The sequence below is a fragment of the Phragmites australis genome, chromosome 1 (genome assembly GCF_958298935.1).
Source record: "Phragmites australis chromosome 1, lpPhrAust1.1, whole genome shotgun sequence".
NCBI classification, from domain to species: Eukaryota; Viridiplantae; Streptophyta; class Magnoliopsida; order Poales; family Poaceae; genus Phragmites; species Phragmites australis.
This window is the reverse complement of record NC_084921.1, coordinates 20724295-20747701: the sequence shown is the minus strand read 5'-3', so window position 1 is coordinate 20747701 and position 23407 is coordinate 20724295. Positions and strand designations below refer to the sequence as shown.

At 46.7% G+C, this 23407-nt stretch overlaps 2 protein-coding genes across 3 annotated transcripts; one reads left to right on the top strand and one right to left on the bottom strand.

Annotated features, from left to right (window-relative positions):
* Positions 1-1124: 1124 nt before the first annotated feature.
* On the bottom strand, positions 1125-17532 carry LOC133912568 (uncharacterized). 2 transcript variants are annotated; one of them, XM_062355393.1, is made up of 9 exons: positions 17363-17507; positions 17162-17255; positions 16058-16162; positions 14266-14335; positions 13055-13311; positions 11059-11175; positions 9983-10031; positions 1655-2233; positions 1125-1528 (listed from the first exon to the last, which is right to left on the bottom strand). In XM_062355393.1, exons 3-8 carry the CDS (start codon positions 16145-16147, stop codon positions 1671-1673), a joined length of 1146 nt encoding a protein of 381 aa, XP_062211377.1. In that variant the 5' UTR covers positions 16148-16162; positions 17162-17255; positions 17363-17507; the 3' UTR covers positions 1125-1528; positions 1655-1670. The 2 variants fall into 2 exon arrangements, with proteins under 2 accessions (XP_062211377.1, XP_062211369.1); XM_062355385.1 differs by lacking the exon at positions 17162-17255 and having other exon boundaries at positions 17363-17532.
* Positions 17533-21383: 3851 nt separating this feature from the next.
* LOC133883382 (uncharacterized) lies at positions 21384-23001 on the top strand. The gene is made up of 3 exons (XM_062322697.1): positions 21384-21850; positions 22266-22517; positions 22626-23001. The coding sequence occupies exons 1-3, from the start codon at positions 21384-21386 to the stop codon at positions 22999-23001; spliced, it is 1095 nt and encodes a 364-aa protein (XP_062178681.1).
* Positions 23002-23407: the final 406 nt, after the last annotated feature.

Here is a 23407-nt window from a genome sequence, read left to right as displayed (position 1 = left end):
CGAGTTTTGATTTGATGCTTTGCTTTTGTGGCTCCGCACTGTTAGAAGTAATTGTACTAATAAGAGTTGATGACACTTCTATCACTCGATATTAGTATGTCCGATGGTTGGATGTTCCTTGCCATTTTCCATTCTTCCATATGTGCCATCCTCGCTAGCAACAAGCTGTCCTGAATAGGGCAACCACAGCATCCCCTACACCTAATCTTGCGCCAGTAGATCTAGACCATCAAGTAAATCCTTTCATTGCAAAGATCAGTATCATTGCGTGTCGCTTAACCACCGACAGAGGGAAACAGTTGCGTGGGTTTGATACGATGTAGCTGCTTGCGTTGAAGCAGTGGTGAGCCCTTTCAATTTCTCTCAATGCAACGATGGCACAGCGCTACGGCACCGTTCCACCAATTCCCAACCCTAGGAGCGCAAGCAAGGCGACACGGGAGAATCGACATCCACGCCGACACCTGGGGCAGCTAATTCGTCCTTTCCTCCATTTTTTGGAGGATTCTAGACATGAGCTCCAAATTCATGTTTAGAATTACTTTGAGAAGTCAGATTGTGTCTCTGTCTCTCTCGTTCACTCTTCAAAGTACTCTTCCCTAAAAAATCTTATGTTTTTCCTGTACCACGTCCAAACAACTTGTTGAACAATTCATACATTATGAATGAATTCGTGAAGGAAATCAAGTGACAGAGCACTCCAATCATGTTTTTTTTTCTTATTCATCGGTTTTAAGAATCATGCTACTAAATTGCAGAAAATCTTACGGAGCTATCAGTTTATACCAATGTTTTTTATGCAATTTCTTGACGCAAATAGGAGGCAGTGCATGCTCCGAGTTCACTAAATTGAGTACGATAAATCTGGATGTCGAAATAGCTTGCTTGCAAGATCATGCTCCACAGCAATTTGGTAGGTGATATCGTCGTCGTATCGCATCTGAATTCAAGTAGATAATGATAGGATCACGAGCTGTTTACACATTGCAAGAACTGGCAACGACCTGCAAGTTAGCAGTATCGCTCTGTTATATCCAGGTCGTGCAGGGTTGAAGCAAACCGGCAGCAAATGGAAGAATCTCGACTTAGAACTGCAGAACAATGAAAATGTTTGAGAAAAAAAATTGTGTCAAAAACTTGTTCTTGTTAATCGTATCTTGTTTTTTTTTTGTTCTTGTCAGTACTCTGTTCTGGTTTCTATGCTGATGTAAGAATTGGTTGTAAGACTTGATAACGTTATTTTTGTGATGGACATGGGGTTCCCGTATTTTAAAAAAAAACATACACCCCTCCCTCAGTTCGCATAGCATTCATCACTCATCAGAGCTTGGCCACCCTCTCGTCATGGAGGATTGGAGCCCTGGATGTCGGCAGCATCTGCGCCACACAACTTGAAGTAGGAGACTGGAGGCCAACTCGAGTAATCTTGTTAGTCGAGGCAAGATTACTATATACGAACAGCTAGGTATACTCCCAGCAAAAACAATGCAGTCATCAGTCCGTCTGTACTCTACCATCGTCCTAGCCACTGCATCAAAAGAACGTTGCAATGATTTTTCAAAAAGAAACAACAAATTGCTGAGTATTTAACAATATCAAACGCTGCAGAAAACATAAAGGCTACCAGATGGGAGATGTGCAGCAAGATGATTACCAGAACAAACATGAGTTCACTTGTGTTTTGCTGATGTATCCTCCAGAAGCTTCCAAGAAGGCTTAGCTGTGCTTGATGGAGCAGATCCCACAGACAGCAAGAGATTTTCGAGACTTATGATTTTGTTTGCTACTTTCTCCAGTTTCATTATGGCATCATCAACAATATCAGGAGGCGCCTCGACTGAAGCATGCTCAGATGAGATTTTCCGTCTCTTGAGACTGATGGGACTTGACTGGCCATCCGAAAGGGCCTCAGGAGATATACCTCGCTTGGCAATAGGACTGTCTGTTTGACTTTTCGTGCAGCATATGCTGTTTTGGTTGGGTGGAAGTTCCACTTTTGAATTGATAACCTCCTGAGGCATATCAGATGCTCCATTCAAACATTTTAGTGGTTCCTCCTTACCATCTCCTTGATTATTCATGAAAATTTTGTCATTGTTGTTCACCGAAGGTTTTGCGCCAGAGTCCATGACTTCCGCAGGCATATCAGATTGTCCATTCAAGCAATTTTGTAATTCCTCTTTGCCATCACAAGATTGCTCAATGTCCTCGTCTGAGCTGCTACTTCCTGTATCTGCATTCAGATTGTGAACAAATATTATGGTGCATTGCCAAACACTGCTCTACTACAAGGTAACTACAGAAGAACAATGAGGGAATAAAAGGCAGCTGTTTCTCTACAAAAGTAGAGTTATGTTTTCAGATAAGAGTAGAAGACAGGTTATGCAACAGCAATTTCTATTGTACACCTAACGAGAAGCTTTAGCATGGTTGGTCAAAATATCAGAGTCCTACATGAACAGGTCGATCAGGGTATTGAAGTACATCGAAAGGCCTCATGGAAGATTACAATACAGTTTCCTAACTCAAAGGCTTACTTTAACTAGCATAAATCTTCTAACAACTGCAGTGCAATCTCGTCTACCTCAGAGGAAATATCATGCCCATCTATTTATTTATCTCGTCTACTAGCATGGAACACAAGGGATAAGATGCATTGGTGGCAGCACCGGGCTTTTAGCAGGAGTTTGTGTTCCGAATATAGTCCTTATCCTTTACAGATAGGTTACTAAAGCCCTTATCATGTACTTCCTCATATACTCTATATATTACCTACACGGGCATTGAATACAAGTTGCAATTCCTAATATGGTATTAGAGCTAGGTTTTTTTGATGCTGCAACTTATCTTGATCTTAGCCCACCCACCTGTCAGCTTCCCTCACCCCATCGGCTTCTCTCTCCCCGCCGGTTTTCTTCTATCCATTGGTTGCTCCTTCCTTTAAGCCGCTACTCCGGCTTCCTCCCATCCTCTTCACGGCTAGAATCAACCTCCCCTTGATGGATCCATCCTCCCTCCAGCTGGATCCCCCTAATAACATGTTGCCGCCGTCGATTTTTTTTTTGGCTACCACCCCGATTCCACTCCATGCTAGTCGTCACGGAGTCACCCATGCTCTAGGCCTCCCCGTTGGTCATGTGTTGCGAGTTCCAGCTGATGGAGATGGCGGTGTCGCTGTCGTCATCGTGGGAGGCGATCCCGCCGGACCTCCTTTGACTGGAACTCCTGCGCCTGCCATCGCTCGTTGATCCCATCTGCCTCCATGCCTCCCCTTGCGTGCCGACGCCCGGTCCCACCTCCTTCACGTTGCCTCGACGTCTGGCCGCCCCTCCCGCGGTTGGCCACTCCTGCTTCCCCTCGCCCAGCGCGATGGCCCCCTCCTCGCGTGGCTCTCCTCGAGGTTGTCCAACTCCCCTCTTCCATTGATGTGCTCCATGAGCGCCTCGACTTCCTCCTTCGCCTCAACCTCGACCGACGACAGGCTCCACCGGCGGCTCGGCGGTTTAGATGGGCCTCGCGATGGATGACTTATTGAACCACGCCGTCAATCTAGGCTGATCTGGCTTCCTCATCAACGGTTGCTACTCGTTTTTGCATTGGTTATGTTGCTTTGTTGCTATTTTTGTGTCACACATGGGCCGATTTAGATGCCTTATGAGCTTCATCTCGATGTTATTTGTGTTGCCTCATGTGTGTAGTTGATTTTGGGCTGGAGCCTATGCGTGCTGATTTGGCTTTGATACACAACTTGGTATTATTGTTTCTATTGCTGCTAGTATCCTTGCTGTTGCTTGTGTCTGCTCTTGCTAGTCATGTAGCTTCCATCGTTTTTGCTAGTATCTCTATTTTCCTTTAGTCTTTATTTCCGCTACGTCCATCCAAGTTTCGGTCTCTCTGAGTTCATCTATGCTGTGCGAGTCTACATGTTCCTTCATCAATTAGTTAGTTTCTTTTCCTGTCAATATTAATGCAACAATGTCATGTAGATCTTTCCGTAGCTTTAGTGACAACTTCATTTTGTTGTCTTGCTACTCATCATTATTGTGTTTGCAATTCTTGATCTAGGGTGTTCTTTTATCATCTTGATCTTTCCGTAGCTCTAGTGGCAATTTTTCGTTTTTCGTCTTGCTATTTGTCGTACCAAGGGCATTCCTTTGTTGCCATCATCACGACTCTACCCATGTGCTTCGCTTTGCATTTCTTCGGCTTGATTCGACAAGATTATGCTCCACTCTATGACAACTTTAAAGAGACAATTTTTGGATGTATTAGTTTTATATTGTCTAAGTTTTATTACCTTAGTATCCACTCTTTCAAATGCAACACTACTGCATACGTCTTGCATTTGAGGGGGGGGGGGGGGGTTAGGAATATATAGTCTTTATCCTTTAAGTATAAGTTACTAGAATCCTTATCTTGTACTCCCTCATGTACTCTATATATCGTCCCTATGGGCAACCATTGAATACAAGTTGCTATTCCTAACCGTTTGAACAATGGCACCATAGCTTACAAAAATTTGCATACCAAGTGATTTATCTATCAGAAGGTGTGACAAATTATAGATTTATTTTTAGATCTTGACACTTCCAATTGCTATTTCTTTTTTCTGTTCATGCCATAGCTAATATATTAACAGTACAAATTAGACTAAAAATCTGCTTGCTATTCTTTTTTTTTTCTTTTTGTATTGGATAGTTCAATACAGTTAGTGCAAATCTTCAATTGAAGCATGATTTGGTACAAGCCCCTTTCAGTCAAGTGGGGCACTGTTGGTGTTGCAATTGCAGTACACTTCCACTACGTACTACCCTATATAAAGATTCATCCAACAATGCTGTCAATACAGGTATGGTACTCCAATGACATGTTGGGTGACAATCTGAAAACTGAATACACTGGTTGGCTCCTTGCTGGATTCGATCTTGCGAGAGGTGGGTTGTAAGAACACACACTGTTATCAGCTTCTGATGTTTACTTAAAAAATACCCAAAAGCCTATAACTGCTAACAGTCTCTAAGACGCGGGAGTTTTCTCGCTGCCAGCAACTTCTGATGTTTATTCAAACACCTAAAAACCTATAACTGCTAACAGCTTCTACTTATTGGATTTAAACTCATCCAATGGTGTACATATGGGGGTGTTGTCCATTATATAGGCTCTAAACCCAGCCTATTCGTACTACAGTACGTCGGCTGCTCCAGTGATCACAGCACTGTTCCTACGAAAGCTGAGAACCATTGCTACAGTACTGCTGCATCCAGTACTACACAAGGTTTGCTACAGTAACCTTATGTTTAATTTGAACCATTTCAATCCTAGCTCTAACTCTAAGCTCCTGTCCTAATGCATTTGTTAAGAAGTCTGCAAGCTGATCCTTAGTGCCAATGAAGCCTACACTGACACTCCTGTTATCCAAGCACTCCCTGATGAAGTGGTAGCGCACATCAATGTGCTTACTACGCTCATAGAACACAGGGTTTTTCTCAGTGCTAGAGCTGATTGATTGCCATCCTTGAGCTTGACGGTGTCAGCAGGCTTCCCCTTGAAGTCATCGAGCAAACGAGCCAACCACACACCTTGTGTAGCTGCAGTGGTGGCGACAACATATTCTAGACGATAGGGCCACCACCCTCTATCTGAGAGAATGCCAACTCACCAGGTTGTCGCCGTGTGCTATTCCGCATATAAATGTCGCTAGCGAGGTTGTAGCTTGGTGGCAAACCTCCAAGGGTGTAAGGAGCCGGTCAGGGGCTCAAGCCCCCAGTCTCACACGTCCCGTCAAAAAGCCTCCAACAAAGGCTTCGAGAAGGGGGCCCAATGTTCAAAAAAAAAATGTCGCCAGCAAGGTCACTGTGGTTATAGCCGACCAGCTATCCCTCCTCTACTTTCCCGTAGCGGCAACTATAGTTGATTGTCCCAACAACATACCGCATGATCCTTTTCACGACCATCATATGCTCCTGAGTTGGCTGCTCCATAAAGCAGCTCACAAACTCGACACTAAAGGCAAGATCCGACCGTGTGTGGACGAAGTAGCGAAGGCTTTCGACAAGCCTCATGTACTCCATTGCGTCCACCTCTACCGTTGTGCTCTCGTGGCTGGGCTTGAGCCGTTCGTCCATCAGGGTGTGAGCAGGATTGTAGTCTCTCATCCCCGCCATCTCCAGGATTCGAGTGGCGTAGTGCACTTGGCACAACATGATGCCACCGTCGTTGCTGCTTTGTTGGACCTTGATCCCAAGGTAGAAGAAGAGCAAATTGAGGTCGCTCATCCTGAATTGAGTCTTCATCTCCACTTTGAATCAACTGATCTCCTCCTTTGCCAATCTTGTGTTTGATCACAGCCCTGGCTTCGTCTTTATTTTGCTTGAACAACTATTTGAGCCCAATTGGGCAGTGTACACGTGGCAGCTGCACCAGCGTCCATGTCCCGTTCTCCTCGACAGACTTCATCTCTTCCAGCATCGTTGATCGCCATGTCGCGTCTCGTTCCACCTCGACGAAGGAGTTCGGCTCTCCTGCGCTTGCCAGGTGCAACTTGGTGTTGTCCAAGACGCGGGTAGCATATCCCACCGGAGCTCCCCCATCGCCGAGCAGCTTGTCGACGATGCAGTAGTGTATTGGGCTGTAGACGTGGTGTGCGTCGAGCCTGGTGCCGTCATTCGGTGGCGTGACGAAGTCCGCCTCCCCGATAAATTCGTCGCTCGGTGTTTTGGGCGACGCATCGGCCATCGTTGGTGTTCCTCCTCCGACTGAGGTGGGTCCGTCTGTCGCCGGGAGATGGACTTATCTCACCATGAACTCCACAGCGAAGTCACTTGATGTTGCCACGCTCCTAGCTGCATCCACCTCCCACCTCTATCCGGTGTCCTTGTCGAGGATCACATCTCACAACACGCAGACGCGTTTGGTGCTCGAGTCATAGAGGCGATACACCTTCGCGCCACGCTCATAGCCGATGAAGACACAGGGCGTGCCCCTGTAATCAAGCTTCCGTAGATGCGGTCACGCCTCTTTGACGTAAGCCAGACAACGAAAGGTGTGCGAGAAGTTCACTGCCGACTTTTGCCATTCAGCCTCTTCATCGGTGTACGATTGACCAGGAAGACGGAGTGCTCACCGCCTCTCCCCAAAACTCCACCGACATGACCCTCTGTTTCAAGAGCGCGCGCACCATCGCAGCGATGGACAGATTGCACATCTCCACCACATCGTTCGGTTGTGGGTTGTACGACGCAGACCTGTCGTTGAACGCCATGATCCACGCAGTGGCGCATGAATTCAATGGATGTGAATTCGTCATCGTTGTCGGTGCGGAGGACGCGAAGCTTCCAACCACTCTCCACCTTCGCCTCCGCTTGGATCGCCTTGTTTGCCACCGCTGTGTCGCTCTTCGTAGCCAGGAGCTTCAACCACATATAGCGTCTGGCACCGTCCACCATCGGTAGGAAGAAGCGATGTCCACCTGGTGTTGCCGGCGTGATGGGACCACATAGATCTCCATAGACAAGGTCAAGGCGCTCTTTCACCGAAAATTTGGCATGTGATGGGAACGGAGCTCGGCGGTGCTTGGTGATGACGCACGTGTTGCACAGTTGCTCGACATGCTCCAGCTACGGCAAGCCTCGCACCATCTCATGGCGCGCTAGGCGCCGGAGTGTGTCGAAGCTTATGTGGTCATAGTGCGTGTGCCACCGCCAGGTGTTCTCGTAGTGGTGCGCCGCGAGACAAATGGGACATGCAACATCAAGGTGCTGGATGTACAGCCGATTGCACCCGCAACGAACTTTGGCGAGATGGCGGCACTGGCGATCCCAGATCCGCAAGATGCCATCCTCGGTCAGCACCTTGGAACCCCCCTCGTTCAGCTGGCCCACGCTGATGATGTTGTTCTTCAGTCGTGGGATGAAGTAGACTCCGAAGAGCGCCTTGTGCTCTTCGTTCTTCCCAGCGAATAGGATGGTGCCACAGCCGCGGATGTCAACCACCGAGCCATCTCTGAAACGGATAGAGCCCACCACACCTTGATCAAGGTTTGCGAAGACATCGTGGCGACTCGTCATGTGGTTGGTGGCGCAGGTGTCGAAGTACCAGCCCTCCAGGTGGTTGCCATCGTCGCTGGCACCAAGGTGGACTTACGCGCGTGGCTCATCGAGGTGGACGTGGCTTGACGATGGCTCCTGCGCTTCACTAAGAGCACACACCTGCGCCATCAGGAGTGCAAGCTCATCTTCTTCCTCGCCCTGGGCCAAATAAGCATGTGCCTTCGTGGACGATCGATAGTCCTTATTAGCCCAATGGTCATAGCGCCCACAATTGTGGCAATTGTCGTGGGAGAGATCGTGTGCGGCCTCCTTGCCATCGGAGTCGTCGCCTCCCCCTTTCTTCCTCGGTGCGCACGCACGGCGATGGGCATTGCCGCCGCCCTTTGCACTGCCCAAGGACCCTACGGCTTGCTTTCGCTCCTTATGCGCACAAGCCATTGCTCCTCGGTGAGGAGCTTATCGCTGACGATAGAGAATTCTTCCGGATCGAGACGATCCTCCACCGCCTTTAGCCTCCCAGTCACTTCCTCCAGCGTAAGCATCGAGAGATCGATAAGTCTCAATGGATACAGAAATCTACGCAAATCTCTTAGGGACTACTCGTAGATATTTTTCTACCACCTTTTGTTCTTCCATCGTTTCTCCAAGCGTGGTGAGATTCATGACGAGACTGGAGAGGCTCATCGCGAAATCGTCGATCGTCTCCCCGTCACAGAAGGAAATTGCATCGAATTCCTTCTGCAGCTATTGCATCGAGGCCTTGCGAACACGATTGTCGCCGACACACATCGATGTGATGGCGTCCTAGGCTTGCTTGGCGCTCGTTTCTCCGAGGATCTCCTGGGGCACGGCGCGGAGGATGGCCTCCAACGCCATGCGATCTTCCTGGAAATTAGCATCGCCAAACTCCACTGCGTCCTAGAGACCGCGAGCTTGCTGCATGACTTTCATGAGCAGGCTCTAGTCGGCGTAGTTGCTCCATGTGAGGATCGGGTATGATGCGCCGCCAACATCCTTGACCACACTGGACGACCACATTGCATCCACCGACGTCTCGATGTCGCAATCGTCGTAGCGGCGACGATGGGGAGTTGCGGTGGTTGAACTACCTTCGAGGACTCAGAGCCGCACCACTCGTAAGGGGCGACATCGTTGGGATCAATCAATCCTTACTCTGGTATCAATTGTTGGATTCGATCCTACGAGAGGTGGGTCGTAAGAACACACACGCGAGCACACACTGTTAATAGCTTCTGATGTTTATTCAAAAACACCCAAAAGCCTATAGCTACTAATAGTCTCTGAGACACAAGAGTTTTCTCGCTGCCAGTAACTTCTGATGTTTATTCAAACACCCAAAAGCCTATAGCTGATAACTTCTACTTATTGGATTTAAACTCATCCAATGGTGTACATATGTGGGGGTGCTGCCCATTATACAGGCTCTAAACCCGGCCTACTACCGGTACAGTATGTCGGTTGCTTCAGCAACCAGCCTTCTGTTGCTACAGCAACCGGCTGACTGTTGCTACAGCAACCAGGATATCCTTCTCAGTAACTGATGTACTGTTGCAAACAGTAGCACACAAGGATTATACTAACGCTCCTTAGGCCACGCCCAACATATTCCCCTCGCGGATGAAATTCCCGTCGTGAAGGGATTTTCGTTCCCTTCAACGCTCCAACAGTTTCCCTTCACAGTTCCCTTCACGACGGGATTCCTAGGGTCATTCCCTTTAGGACGGGATTCTCTCTTCTTTCCCTTCGCGATTCCCCTCGAAGGGAAGCTGTTGGAGATGAGAGAAAATAAAGGGAATGAGAACAGGGAAGGGAATCGGGAAGGGAACGAAATGAAGGGAATATGGTTGGGAATGGTCTTAGGGAACTGTATTCAAGCCATATTCAACTACTAGAAATCAGAAGATTAGTAGTACCTGTTCTCTGTGTAATCAACTGAGCTGTATACCAGTTTTTTCCATTTTCCTGACAGAACAAATAGCTAGGTGAAGAAATCAATAGATGGTAATTACACAATTAGTTGATCAATCTATGAAACCATTTAAAAGCGTATTTGTTTGTTTATATCTTAGAAAAAAATTACTAATTGGGAAGCTGTGTCTACAACACAAATCAGAATAAAGGTTCAGGATAGGATCACTTTTTGACTGATGACAAGTATTGCCGATGGCAATCCAATATTCCTTTAGTCAAACTTATTAATTGGCAAGCTGTATCCGCAAAAACAAAATCATAATCAAGACAGTGAGGATCGTGATCATAGGTAAGCAGGAGTGCAGGACCATTGTTGGATTGAGATGTAGTAGAATAAGATGGTACCTAAAAGATTGCGATCACAGAGATTTCTAGAATTTGTGACATTAATGACATGATTGTAGCAGCTTTCATAGATCCTAGCGTATGGATCAAAATGATCTGGGAGGACCATAGAATTGTAAGACCCTTGCAACAAGTGATCAAAATCCTGACAACATTTTTATAACTATTAACTGTGCTCGCTTAGGTACTCCATTCTCAAATTGATTTCATTGCATGCAGTCGAACTCTAGAAACTTTGACTAATATACAGAAAAATATTAAAATTCTTACATAAAAAGACATTAGTTGATCTGCTAAGAGATATGAGAAAAAACAATGGTCAAGGACTTGTGGAGACTGCCAATGTTCAAAACAACAAGTAAAAAAGAACGGAGGGAGCAGTAAACAAGAAAATACGAAACTTGCTAATACATAATAAGTGACAGAAAATGTGTAAAAGAAAAACTACAGTAAAAATGGTACATTTTTGGAGAACAGAAAAGGCATTCTGGTGGTGTTAACTAGTTAGTTACAGAGGATCTTTAACCATTCTCGTCAAATATGACTATCATTATTCTGGAAGGAGGATCGTTGTCAGTCTTCTCTTGTATACATTTAAACTGTTATATGACAAATTTTCACAAAATATGGTGCAATAAGGATTTTTTTTAGCACTGCATTGTTTGATAATTACCTGCGAAAGAGGCACGCTCCAACCTTTCTCAAGGGACCAACCAAGGGCTGGCCTCAGATCCTTGCAGTCAGCATCATAGCATCCACCTTCACCGATTGGCTGTTCATGCAAAGTTATCTGCAAACAAATGTCAAGTAGTAGCTCAATTTATCTTTTCTCTAAAAACATTGACTATAAATACTAAAATTAATCGCCAAAATGTAACAAAAAATGCAGATTCTTTATAATAAATTTTAATGCATTTAGATGGGAAATAAGTCCTTTATTCCAAGAAGAGACAAACGATGTTCACATCAACACATCCAAATGCCTAGTTACACAAGCATTGTCTTCTTTTGTAACCATCACAGTTTTGCTCAGGTCGGTCTACCTTCAATAGGAAATTTCATCTGTAACTACCCCTGATACCCAACAATACCATCACTTTGTGCCCCCTTCCATCCATACTACTGCCTTTTCAAAATCCTTCCATCCAAACCACCAAAATGACAGGGGCTAGAGACCTTAGGATCCTGTCCTAGGTTGTTGTCCTCGCTTTTTGTTGTTTCTATCCTGCGTGGCGCGCATGTAAACCTCTGTACGCTTCTGTGTGAGTTTGGTGTGTGGTGCTGTACTCTTTTGTACGCTTTCTTCTTAAATAAATAACACACAGCTCTCCTGCATCGTTCGAAAAAAAAAGAGAAAATTATCGGTACGAAACTACCCCTCTCATCCACCGACTCTTTCTTCCCCCGACTCGTTCTTTCCTGTTTCGCCTCCACCTCCAATCCACACCCAAATTGGCTCTCCGGCGGCCGCCAAATTCCACTGAATCCACCCAAAGCCGAACAGGTACCAAACACCGCCACATGACTCCGCCCAGTCGGCTCCCAATCCAGCCAATGTGGGCATCGACCAGCTCTGACCTGCCATCGACGCTGCGAAGACAATGGCGGCCTCATCCATGCCCACGTTGTGGCAGCCTGCGCCACCAGAACCTGCAAAAATGAGCATCGTTGCCGTCCCTCGCATTGCCTTTCCGCTCTTCCGGCACCACTCGCGCACCCATCCCTTCTTCCCTGAGGCCCGACGCCATCGCCTCTCCTGCTTGTCCACACCGCCGTCGAGCTCTTCGCCTAAGCAACGGAGGCATGAAGCGACAAAACTGTGGCATCGGCAAAGGAGAAGAGGGCGGGGCCCGAAGAGGTGGAGTGGTGCGGCTGTGGCAGGCACAACGTCAGTGCTGATGCTGACAAGGATGGGCTACCGCAAGGGTACTTCTGTCTTTTCGACGTTAGCAGGCAACCGGAAACTAGATGGTAGCCAACTTGGTAGTAGTAGTTAAAAAAATCCTGAAACGGTGGTGGTATGGATGGAAGGGGTTTGTTTTTGGTGGTATAGACAGAAAGCATCCCCTACTGTACAGTTCCCAAAAAAAGACAGAAAGCAAGGTAGGATTGGTGGTATGGATGAAAATCGCTCTAACTTCAATGTTAACCTATAGCGCAGTTTATCTTTTTTGAGAAATGGAGTTCAAGTTTTATGAGCGAGAATTTTCTTTTAAGAAATCTCTGAAACACTGGATTAAGCATAGCATTAGGTGACTGAAAAGATACAAGTTTTGCACTTTTAAAAGATTACACATTATCATTGTCAATGTGATTATTTGCAAGTATAATAAGGATACCAATTTGCATAATCATTATTTGCAAATTACACAAGAACATTCACTCATAGTCCTACCATCCTCAAATGGTTCCATAGCCTTACCAAAAAGAAAGAAAGAAATGTCAAGAGTATCTGTAGGCCAATATGTGTAATGAACAATACGATGGTGCCGAATATTGGCAAAAACAAACTAGTCTAGTCAAAAGTGTTGATAGTGCAACATGATTATACTAAATAAATATCATTCAGAATAAATTTACCACAGGAGTTCTAAGAAAATAATGGATGGAATTTGGATGTGGAAGCAGCAGGCCATTGTCATTAACCACACAAACTGTTAAGTATTTACCTTAACTTTGTCATCGCCAAGTAACTCAATAATTTTCCCAGTCCAGTAACAATCAGTATACCACCACTCAATCAATGCACCTACTTTCCATGGACTGCTGACAATTGCTACAACATCAGTCTTTGGGAGCTGGTCAGGTTTTTTATTCTCCCAATACCACTGTGGAAAGGAAGGCCGTAACATGATCATCCTACTCCCATTTGATTTCTGCTTACGACATCCTGGGGGAATTTTATATAGTCGAGTCCATGTATTTTCTGTCAAAGGAAAAAGGAACTTGTAAGATGTCAAACACTAATGTAGACAGTCTAGCCATTCTGACAATAGTACAGCCAAACCAAAGAGAAAAAAAAATACTCATAAAGATAATTGCTTTGACTTATATTTTCTGATTAGATGAAAATACATCACGACCACAGTTAAATACCACTCCCTACGATTTATTGGATATTCCATTGGATAAATAATGGAAATTTCCTAGTGTGTCTATGGGCATGTCCCCCATTTGCAAAATTTTATTACAAGTACATGATACACTACTGTAAAATTTTCTAAATATTTCATGGTTAAATCTATTACCCTTATTATGGAGTAACAAAAGGTATAAGCTCTGTATCATGCACAATTCACATCCACTGAACGCAGAAAATCATGGACAATGTTATTCGAGATAAACCCAAGCTGTAATTTTTTTCTTTTTCTGATTTTTTGAGATAAACTTGCCTAGAATTAGAGACCAGGGATAAACTTGCAACCTCATGGAGCACAGACACGCTTTCCAACTGAGGTGCACCAGCGTGTGTCTAAATGTGGGCACCTAGATTCAAACCCTAGTTGGCATAGTCGTAACACCACCATTCTACCACTCCACCAACAAGTGGTTCCCAATAATCCAAACTACAAGAATTGGCTGCTGAGACCAAGTAATGGTGTTTGTTCTTTGTTACTTATACATATTTAAGCAGTGTGCAAAGTACAAGCTAAACAAAAAATTCAGCTAAAACTAAAAAGGAAAAAAACTGTGTATTCAAGATCATAGTACATCTTAGATAAATCATGACAATGAGCTACCACAAACAAAAGAGATATCCCAGTTCAAGGTAGCACACCAAATGACAAATTTAAATATCTAAGAATGTAACAATCATGTATTACTGGATCCTCGGAATTTAAAAAAATGCACAGCAGACCAAGGCATAAAAATTACTTACTTTCATCTGGAAAGTCAACATATTCCAAAAGACACTCCAGGTGACCTTGCCTTATACACATAATGAGTATCTGATAGGAAAGAGTTCAATAGTTTAGTGAAAGCCTATCCCATTGTATCAAAAGATAGCTTTTGTCAAAAGAAGTATATGTAATGTGGAACGTGCGAGATGGATTATCATAAAAATAGGCTATCATATAAAATAACAGTAACTGATTTTATAAAATGCATAGGTTGCTATGTATTTTAAGTTTGACAAATTGTATACAAACATGTATACTGAATGTCTACGAAGTAAATGTGATTTCAGCTTGAGCCTTGAGTTATCAGGAACATTAATTTCAGCTGTGAGCATTGCTCTTTTTCAGTGGGTGTTAGACCTTTCGTGGTTGTTAGAAAACTGTGAGTAAAAAAATCCTCCAGATACTACCGTTTTTTATGTTTTTAACAGCTCATTTTGTTAATTATCACATATAATGATAACATAATGCAAATTACCAACACAACATTATTTTAGCATGTCACCACAGTCCTCAACATATGCTTCTTTAATGTACTGGGGCAATGCCATTAGATGTAGGGAATGCTAGATCCAAAGTTCCAAACAATACTTATCAAAATTACTTTCCCTGTTACAAAAGATATGTCAATTTAATACTATTGAAGTATGTAAAATTATTGTTAGTAGGAAGTGTACGGAGTTTGCAGTAGCCACTAAAATAAGTAGAGTTTAATTTCACGTGTGGGGAAAGAGAAATGACTAATATGAAGGGTCAAGTTAATAAAAGTGAGCAGATATTAGTATACTGAAAAATTATTTTGTAACCACGCCTTGTGTTGCAGGGAAGGAAATTTTGCTCGGCTGCATGGTTTTGCTTATACAAAGTTGCAATAATTTATCTGAGGCCAAATACACTCATAAGGGCCACTAATTTTTCTAGAAGAGTAAAATACACTAGCGGTCCATAAACATGTCCCGTTGTATCACCTAGATCCATGAACTCTGAAAACACAGCTTCAAGCCCCTAGACTTGCTAAGTGATTCACTATAGGTCCAAACAAGATCAGTCAGCATCTTCTCACATGTGTGGCGTCCTCACTATGTGTTAGCGTGGAACCCGGCATATGTATCTGGCGTTGCAAATGACTAACGTGCCTAGGCACGCCCACCACAGTGATAGCATGGCACCAGACAACAACGTGAGAGGTGGGAGCTGCGGAAAAACAAGAACATTGAGAAGGTCTTCGAGATAATAGCGAAGAGGGGGAGGGAGATGAGAAGGCGGTCAGCAGCACTGACGTGGCTACCGGCAATAGTAACAGCCAGAGTGGTGGCTAGCATAGAAGAAGCGGACTCACATGTCAGCCTCTACGTTGGTACAGTCAGCATGCGATACAGACATGTGGATGTTGACTGGCCTGGTTTGGGTATCACGGAACCACTTAACAAGTTTAGCTGCCGGACATTGCATTTTCAGAGTTTAGGGACCTAGGTGACACAACATGACAAGTTACTCTTTCTAGAAAATGGAAAAAGGATGTCTTCTCTGTCACAATTTTCTATAGAGAACTGTTCTCGAACAAAATGCTGCATAAGTTTACATAGTTCATGAATCAGGATATGGTATTGGATGAATTTTACAGAGAGCACAAGAAAGTGTGTCTAAATTCATTGCTATAACACAAGAAGCTTCCAAATGCATGGTAATTTCAAGGAATTTACTAACAAAGAAGAGACAGGGACATATTTACATATATGAACACACATGACTTCCACAGATTACAAGGTGTACCTTGCTACGGAACCATGCACCCCTATAACCAGGAGAGAAGGACCTTGACTCCACTATGTCTCCAACTTTAAACGGCAGCAAAATATCCATTTTCAGCCACCCAACCTACAGGAATACAAAGTTGTACCAACAAAGCAAAATTTAGTACAATCACAGGTCATAGATAAGTCAAACGTAATGCAGATAGCAAAAGCAACAATTAAACAACAGAATAAGAAGAAAGCTAATGAGTACAAGTAAAATTTCATATAGGCTTGTTTCCAGCCTAACCCAGAACTAATTATCATTTGGACAAACAAAAGTCTCCAGTTTATTCTGGAGACAATTTCATGAACAATTCCATATATCAAAATAGAGGTAAAAAATTAAAAAGTTTCTTGACAAAGAAAAATTACTCATCAGTAAATGTTAGGAACGGCAAGTCTCCAATTTGAGCACATTAAGCTGTGTATCGTTTCCTAAGTTGAGTGGATGGGAGAATTGTGCTGACAAGCAGAAAAAAACTCTTTTGAATCTAAGGGACCTAGGGTGGGTGATAGAGGGAATTCGGATCCAGTATAACCCTATTACAACCGTAGTGAGCATGTAACCTCTGAGCCTATTTTCATGAGTGAAACTTAATTCAGAGGACCAGCCTATTTGCTCCAGTGCAATGACGTGAAATAACTGGCATGTTTTTTAAAAACAATGCCTAAAATCATGACAGAGTCAGGCCCCTCCCAGCCTGTCCAACACCAGCTCTAATAACAGAACATTTGACACTTGGTAAAGTTCTTCTCCTCATCAACGCCAGCAGCCAGCAACCCAGTGCATACTTAAAGATGTGTTGACATCTGCGCTGTATGCCGTTAATACAACCTAGGCGATGATGTGTTGAGGTGATCTTTGCGTAGGTGTATGCTACTGGAATATGTGTCGTCGTTTGCTTTTTTTCCTTTTGTTGTGTAACCCCTTTAGGGCCCGTGTATATCTCTTTCTTCACGAAATGAATGACAGCACTCATGCCCTTGTTTGAAAAAAAAAATCTATCTAGGCTCAAAAACAACCACAAATTTGCGAATTGATACCATCGAATTTTGAAAAAGAAAGTGCCCAAAACCTCACTTCGAACCAAGTAGCACCAGCCAGGGGCGGATCTACCACTCCGGCGAGCTCTGGTCGGCGGCGGAGCAACAACCACCCCCCTCCGGTGGCAGATCTACGACCCAGAGCGAAGCAACGGCGAGTGAGAAAACCATGAGAAACGCAGTCTCCCTCGATCAGCATCCGGGGGGGGGGGGGCATAGAAGGGGAGCGCTGACATACCGTTGCGATGGGAAGGCCGCGTGCGGAAGGCAGAAGCCGAAGCCGAGAACTCCGGCCGTCGAATGGGCGAGAATGCGGCAGGAAGAAGCCACAAGCCGTGAGCCCGTGACCGGATTAGACGATTTCGTTCGCTAACGAATTCTAGTTTTCTTTAGCGCACAACAATTTTCTTTTTCATTCTCGTTAAAAAAGAAATTATCTTCTTTTTCTTCCCAAACTTCTTCTAAGTGAAACGGTTAAAGGTAAGAGAAAATAAAAAAATAAAAATATATAAGAAAATCAGAAAAAGAATAAAATGAAGGGAATATAGTTAAAGATGATCTTATACCAAAAATCTAGGGCTTCCTCACTATAAACTAAATCATTTTTTTCTTTCAGATAAAAAATATTTGATCCATAGAAATAGAGATAAAGAGAAAAAGAAAAAATTCAAATCCATGTATTCTTCTTACAAAGGAAAGAGTTTGTATATTGAAAAGCGAGTTATCATTTATTTTTAGGATAAAAGAATCAGGACATACTTAGTTATGCCACTGTTCCACATATCATATGTGGGTTTGTAATATATGATTCATCTATTTCCTATAGTACGACAGACAAATATCTATTTAGATAAATTATGTTAAAAAATAGACCCTAATGAAAATCCATCGGTTACTAATCTCTAGTGGAAATCGAAAACATCTATCTATTTAGAAACCTCCTTTAATTGGATTAAAATATCATCTAATTGAAAATGATAACAAAATGATAAGTCATTAGAAGGAATTCTAATAAATAAATAGATGCAGTATACCCACTTAATGGTTTTGTTTCCTTTTTAGTAAAAAGAAATTTAATGAACCTGCAAATATTGGGAAAACAAGTATTGTTAATTAAGAAAAATAATTCATGATAAAATAATAAAAGACAATATATGTTTTAATCGGAAAAACCTACACTCGATTATTTTGAGCACATGCTTATTGGGTAAAAAGGAATCAAATGATTCAAGTGGAGTTTTTTATAACATATCAATAAGATAGAACTAGGTTGTGGATTGTTTCAACCCTAAATAAATGTGGGCATATAAAAAATCTACTGGCCAAGCGGATTCCATCTCTTACGACCCATATAATCTTCAGTTCTCGGTGCATAAATAATTTGTTTGGCTTTACATCTATCCTAATATATCATTTCTAATGCACTTATTGGACAAGCTCGTACACATTGAGTGCATCATATACGGGTACCATAAATTTTTACAAAATATAACATTGGATCTATAGATACAAAATTTCAACAGGTAAAAATAAAATTAGTACTATCTAAGTTAAATATATTATAGACACCATACGAAGCAATGGTTTATTCAAACTTTAACAAATAATTCTTAATCTGTGTGTGAGAAAGGTGAAAAGAGCCGAGATGCTTAAATTTAAGGCTTCAACAATCGTAATTATACAATCGATGATGGATCAGCCCATTTCTTGAGCCATTGAGTTGCTAACTATGGACCAGGTCTGTTAATGCATTAGCTAATTGATCCCTAAATGCAATGCATGCGTGCATGCGTCAGTTCAATTCTGATGGACTTTAATTAATTAATATTTGTGATTGTAGTTGATGCTTAACAAAAAATATATAAGTATAATGATCGACCATTTCTTCATTACCACATAATAAAGACAATAAGGAGCCACCTGCAGTCACTACAAACAATTAAATTAAACATATATGCAGAGATCAACGAGATGACGCGTTCAGTCTGGAATTGAAAGACACACACCACATGCCACATGGTTATATAGTAATTGCAAGTTGCAGTGCATGACCATTCAACAATACAGTACAGTCAACGACCTACTTAAGTTGACCATATTGACAAGTCAATGTTAAGCTAGCTACAGGTACTACAGACATCTCATCTCTCTGTCAGCCAAGCCCAAATGGGCTAGCTGGTTGGATGCAGATAGCCAATTGCAAGAAAGGTCGTCATTTGTGCAAACTAAATTATGCTACAGAATTAGTATTAAGTAACGGTCAATTATATATAAGACCCTTCACACGCACGTGTTTGTCGAGGGTAATCCCTGACAGTGATTCGGGGTATATTGGACAGTGGGTGCGTGATCTTTGTTCGGGATACGTCTGCTGAATTTGGCTATGTATGCGCAACTCAAGACACCAGGGTTTATCCAGGTTCAGGCCCCTTTTGAGATAATAGCTCTACATCCTGTGTATTCTTTTTCTTATGGTCTAAGCTAGTTACAGATGATGTTCTTGCCCCGCCTTCTACTTGTTGGGCCCAAAAACCTTCTCTCTACAAGCCTGGCACTCCTCCTTTTATATATCAGAGAGAGAGAGGACTTAGATATGAGTCAAGACATAGACTCAGGTTTAACTAGAGCTTCTCACCTACTCTCTCTCGAAACTTGACTGCTCAGGTCCTCGGGGAACTCGGGTGCTCGGGGGCCACTGTTCACGGCCCCGAGCACTCTCTCCCGAAACTTGACTGCTCGGGTCCTCGGGGAACTCAGGTGCTCGGGGGCCACTGTTCACGGCTCTAAGCACTCTCTCCCGGAACTGACTTCTCTTGTCATCGGGGAACTTAGGTGCTCAGGGGCCACTGTTCATGACCCCGAGCACCCTCTCTCGGAACTCGACCTTCTCGGGTCATCGGGGAACTCGGGTATTCGGGGACCACTGTTCATGGCCCCGAGCACCCTCTCCCGAAACTTGGTCTTCTCGGACCTCGGGGAGATAAACCCCGAGGGAGGGCGCCATGTGGCACTCTGCTGTTCTGGCCTCGGGACTCGAGGACCTCTGGTTCCCATGTCACCGACAGCAGCCCCCGGGCCCATTGGTAGGCGATGGCCCAGTGACTGCGAATGGGGCCCTCGTCTTCATCGAGGCCAATCCCAGCACCGATGCCATGTGGCCTGTTCTCGGGCGCTAGTCTTTCTGGCCCAGGCTTTTGGTATGGCCCAACGAAGAACCGAATGGACGCGTGTCCTTCCGACTTCTGAGGTGCGTGATAATGAGGCGGGCGACGCGCGTGGCAACCGCGCCGATCGAGGGAATGTGCCTCGTCGAATGCTCCACGGAAAGCGTCGTTTGAAATCCCCAGGACATAAAAAGGAGTGGGGAGCGAACCGTTGCCCCCTACGCCATTCTTGCGATCATTGCCTGTGCTTTCTTCTTCCTTGCGCTTAGGAGCTCTCGCCCTTCTTTCGGCCCGCAGCGCATCCTCTCCCCCATCCCTTCCAGCACACTCCCCACCCCCGAAAAGATGCCGAGGGCAGGAAGCAGCCGCCGAGACAAGTCGGGCTCCGACAGCGTACTGCCGGAGTCGTGCATCGTCAATGAGGAGGGGGCGGAGAAAGTCCGCAAGCTCATGGTGCCTGCCGGCCAGCGGGAGGCATCGGTGGTGTCGTCGGCAAGCTTTCCGCCCTCCACAGACTGGCCGGAGCGGATTGTCATCTTCGTCTCCTTCGTCATCGTCGGGTTGGTGCCGCCCTTCTCCACCTTCTTCCTCCAGGTGCTGGACACCTTCGGCATCCAGCTCGTCCACCTGAGTCCAAACTCGGTGGTAATCCTGTCCATCTTCACGCATTTCTGCAAGATGTTCGTGGGAGTGCAGCCGTCGGTGGCCCTGTTTCGGCATTTCTTCGTCCTGCGAGCGGCCGGGAAGAAGAGGGGATCCTCTGGCGTGGACGTCGCTGGCTGCTGCAACTTCCAGTTGTGGGACGGGCTCGGTGAGCTCTACATTCCACAAGTGCTACGGAGCAAATAGGAGGACTGGCGTCGAGACTGGGTCTACGTCGATGTCAGCCCCCATGACCGCCTCACGCTGCCCGAGACGGCGGCAGAGCCCCATAGGCCGACCTGGCAGGTGGCCCCCGCGGAGGATGAGTGCATGCGCCCGGTGCTGAACCGCATCAATGATCTACGTTGGGCGGGGCTGACCTCGGTGATGGTGGTGGCCGACTACCTGCGCCGCTGTCTGGCGCCCCTGCGGGAGTGGGCCCGCTTTGCATGGATGTACACGGGTCCGAATGGCATCACGAGGACCCACATCGACGCAGACGGGGACCTGGAGGAGGGAGCACTGGCGACCGTGCTAAGGGTGGTGACCTACATCGAGGACCTCACCCGGGCGGTCCTGCCCCAAGAGGAGCTGGCGCTCTGCGCGGACTCGGGCCGGGTGGCACTGCAAGCGACCCTGCCGGAGTTTGACGCCCAGGGCCTGGTGGAGCGTCCGGGGCGCCGGAACCCCGGGACTATACAAATCCCTGGGGTGGACGAAGAGGCAGGCAGCAGGCAGCAAACCAGCGACAGGGACACCGCGGGCGGTAGGCCGCGACCGGCGGCAGGGACGCTGCGGGCGGTAGGCAGCAGGCTGGCCACAGGGACGCTGCTGGCAGCAGCCAGCAGGCCGGCGGCAAGGACACCGCAGGCGGCGGGGCGGCGACCCAAGGGGACAAGGGGAAACGTCCCCGGTCATACGTGCCCCAGCCATCTTCCTCGTCGTCGCCGTCACCTCCATGACAACGGTCGGCAGCGGGCGGCGCGATGGAGGGTGGCCGAGGCGGCCAATCGTCAGGCGCGGCGTCCGGGATGGAGGCCAGGTCTAGGGCCCGGGAGCCCGAGGACTAGGGCCCGGCTGGCGGCGTAATAGCTGGCGCCTAAACCGACCTGCTGCTGGAGGCATGCTCCAAGGCGGCCCCTCAACGGCCCGAGGGCCAGAGCCCTCCACCGAAGAGGAGAAAGGCAGATCCCGGGCTGAAGCCGCAAGGCCCCGACTTCAGAATCCCCGAGTCCTGGTGGCAATTCTGTGGGCCGAAGTCCACGTAAGTTCCCTCTCTATCTCGAGCATGTCTGCCTGGATGCTGGTTTAGGCACTAACCTTTTTCATTTTCAGGCTGCCCAAGGACCCAGCAGGAGGCCAAAGGAAGCTAGAGGGGCCAAGGCCAATTGCCGCTCCTGGGCCGAGCACGCCCGCTCTAGAGCCGAGCGCGCCAGCAGGCCCGGAGCCGAGGGCGCCAACCAGCCCTAAGCCGAGGGTGGTGGCCGCTCCCGAGCAGCCAGCGCCATCCGAGCCCACCCCGAGCATTCCGAGGGCGGAGCGAGTGGCCGCGGTGGAGGTGGTTGCGGCGAGGGCGGCGCCGACGCGGTAGTTGTCGGGGACCCCGAGCGCCTCTGCAGAGAGGGCTCGCAGGGGACCCAGCACTCGGCCACCGTCAAGCCAAACCCCGGAACCCCTCCCGGATGTGCTCGGAAGCGCCCGAGAGGTTATCGAGTGGCTTGAAGTGGCTGTGGCGACGAAGCGAGCCGAGCTCGACAAGGACCACACCGCCCTCGTTGAAGAGAGGGGGAGGCTGGAAGAGGTCGGCAAGCTCCTGGAGGCCCATATCGCCTCGGCCAGCGCAACCCACGAGAGGTCGATGCGCGTGGTGGCTGAGCAGCAGGAGGCGTTGGAGGAGGTGCACGACGAGGCTGTCACCGTGCAGGAGAAGGCCAGCCGCATGGAGCGGCAGGCGACTGAGCGCGACCAGGCGTCCCGTAGGTGGGCCGCAGAGCTGCTCGCTCGGGAGCGGCTGCTCCTGGCTCGGGAAGAGGCGGTCGGCAAGCGCGAAAAGTCCGTGCAGTCTGCCTAGGAGGACTTAGCCCGCCGGAACGACGAGTTCGAGCGTGGCCACGCCGAAGTCCTTCGTCGGGAGGAGGAGGTCGCGATCCACGAGACCGACGTCGAGATCACGGCGACGGCTCAGGATGCCCGTGAGGAGCAGATTGCACGACAGGAGGCGGAGGCCGCCTCGGCATCGTCGGCCCTCACTGCCCAGGAGGAGCAGGCCACCAAGTGGGAGGCCGAACTGGCCGCCCGAGAGGAGGTCGTCACGGCCTTGGCCGAGCAGCTGAAGCGGGCACAAGCCGAGGCCCCGGCCACCCAGGGCGTCCCTGCCAGCGCAGCCGATGGTATCAGCCCCGAGGAACGGCTGCAAATCACGAAGGATGAGCTCGAGACCGTCGTGGCCGAGCGGACCAATGTGAAGCTGATGATGC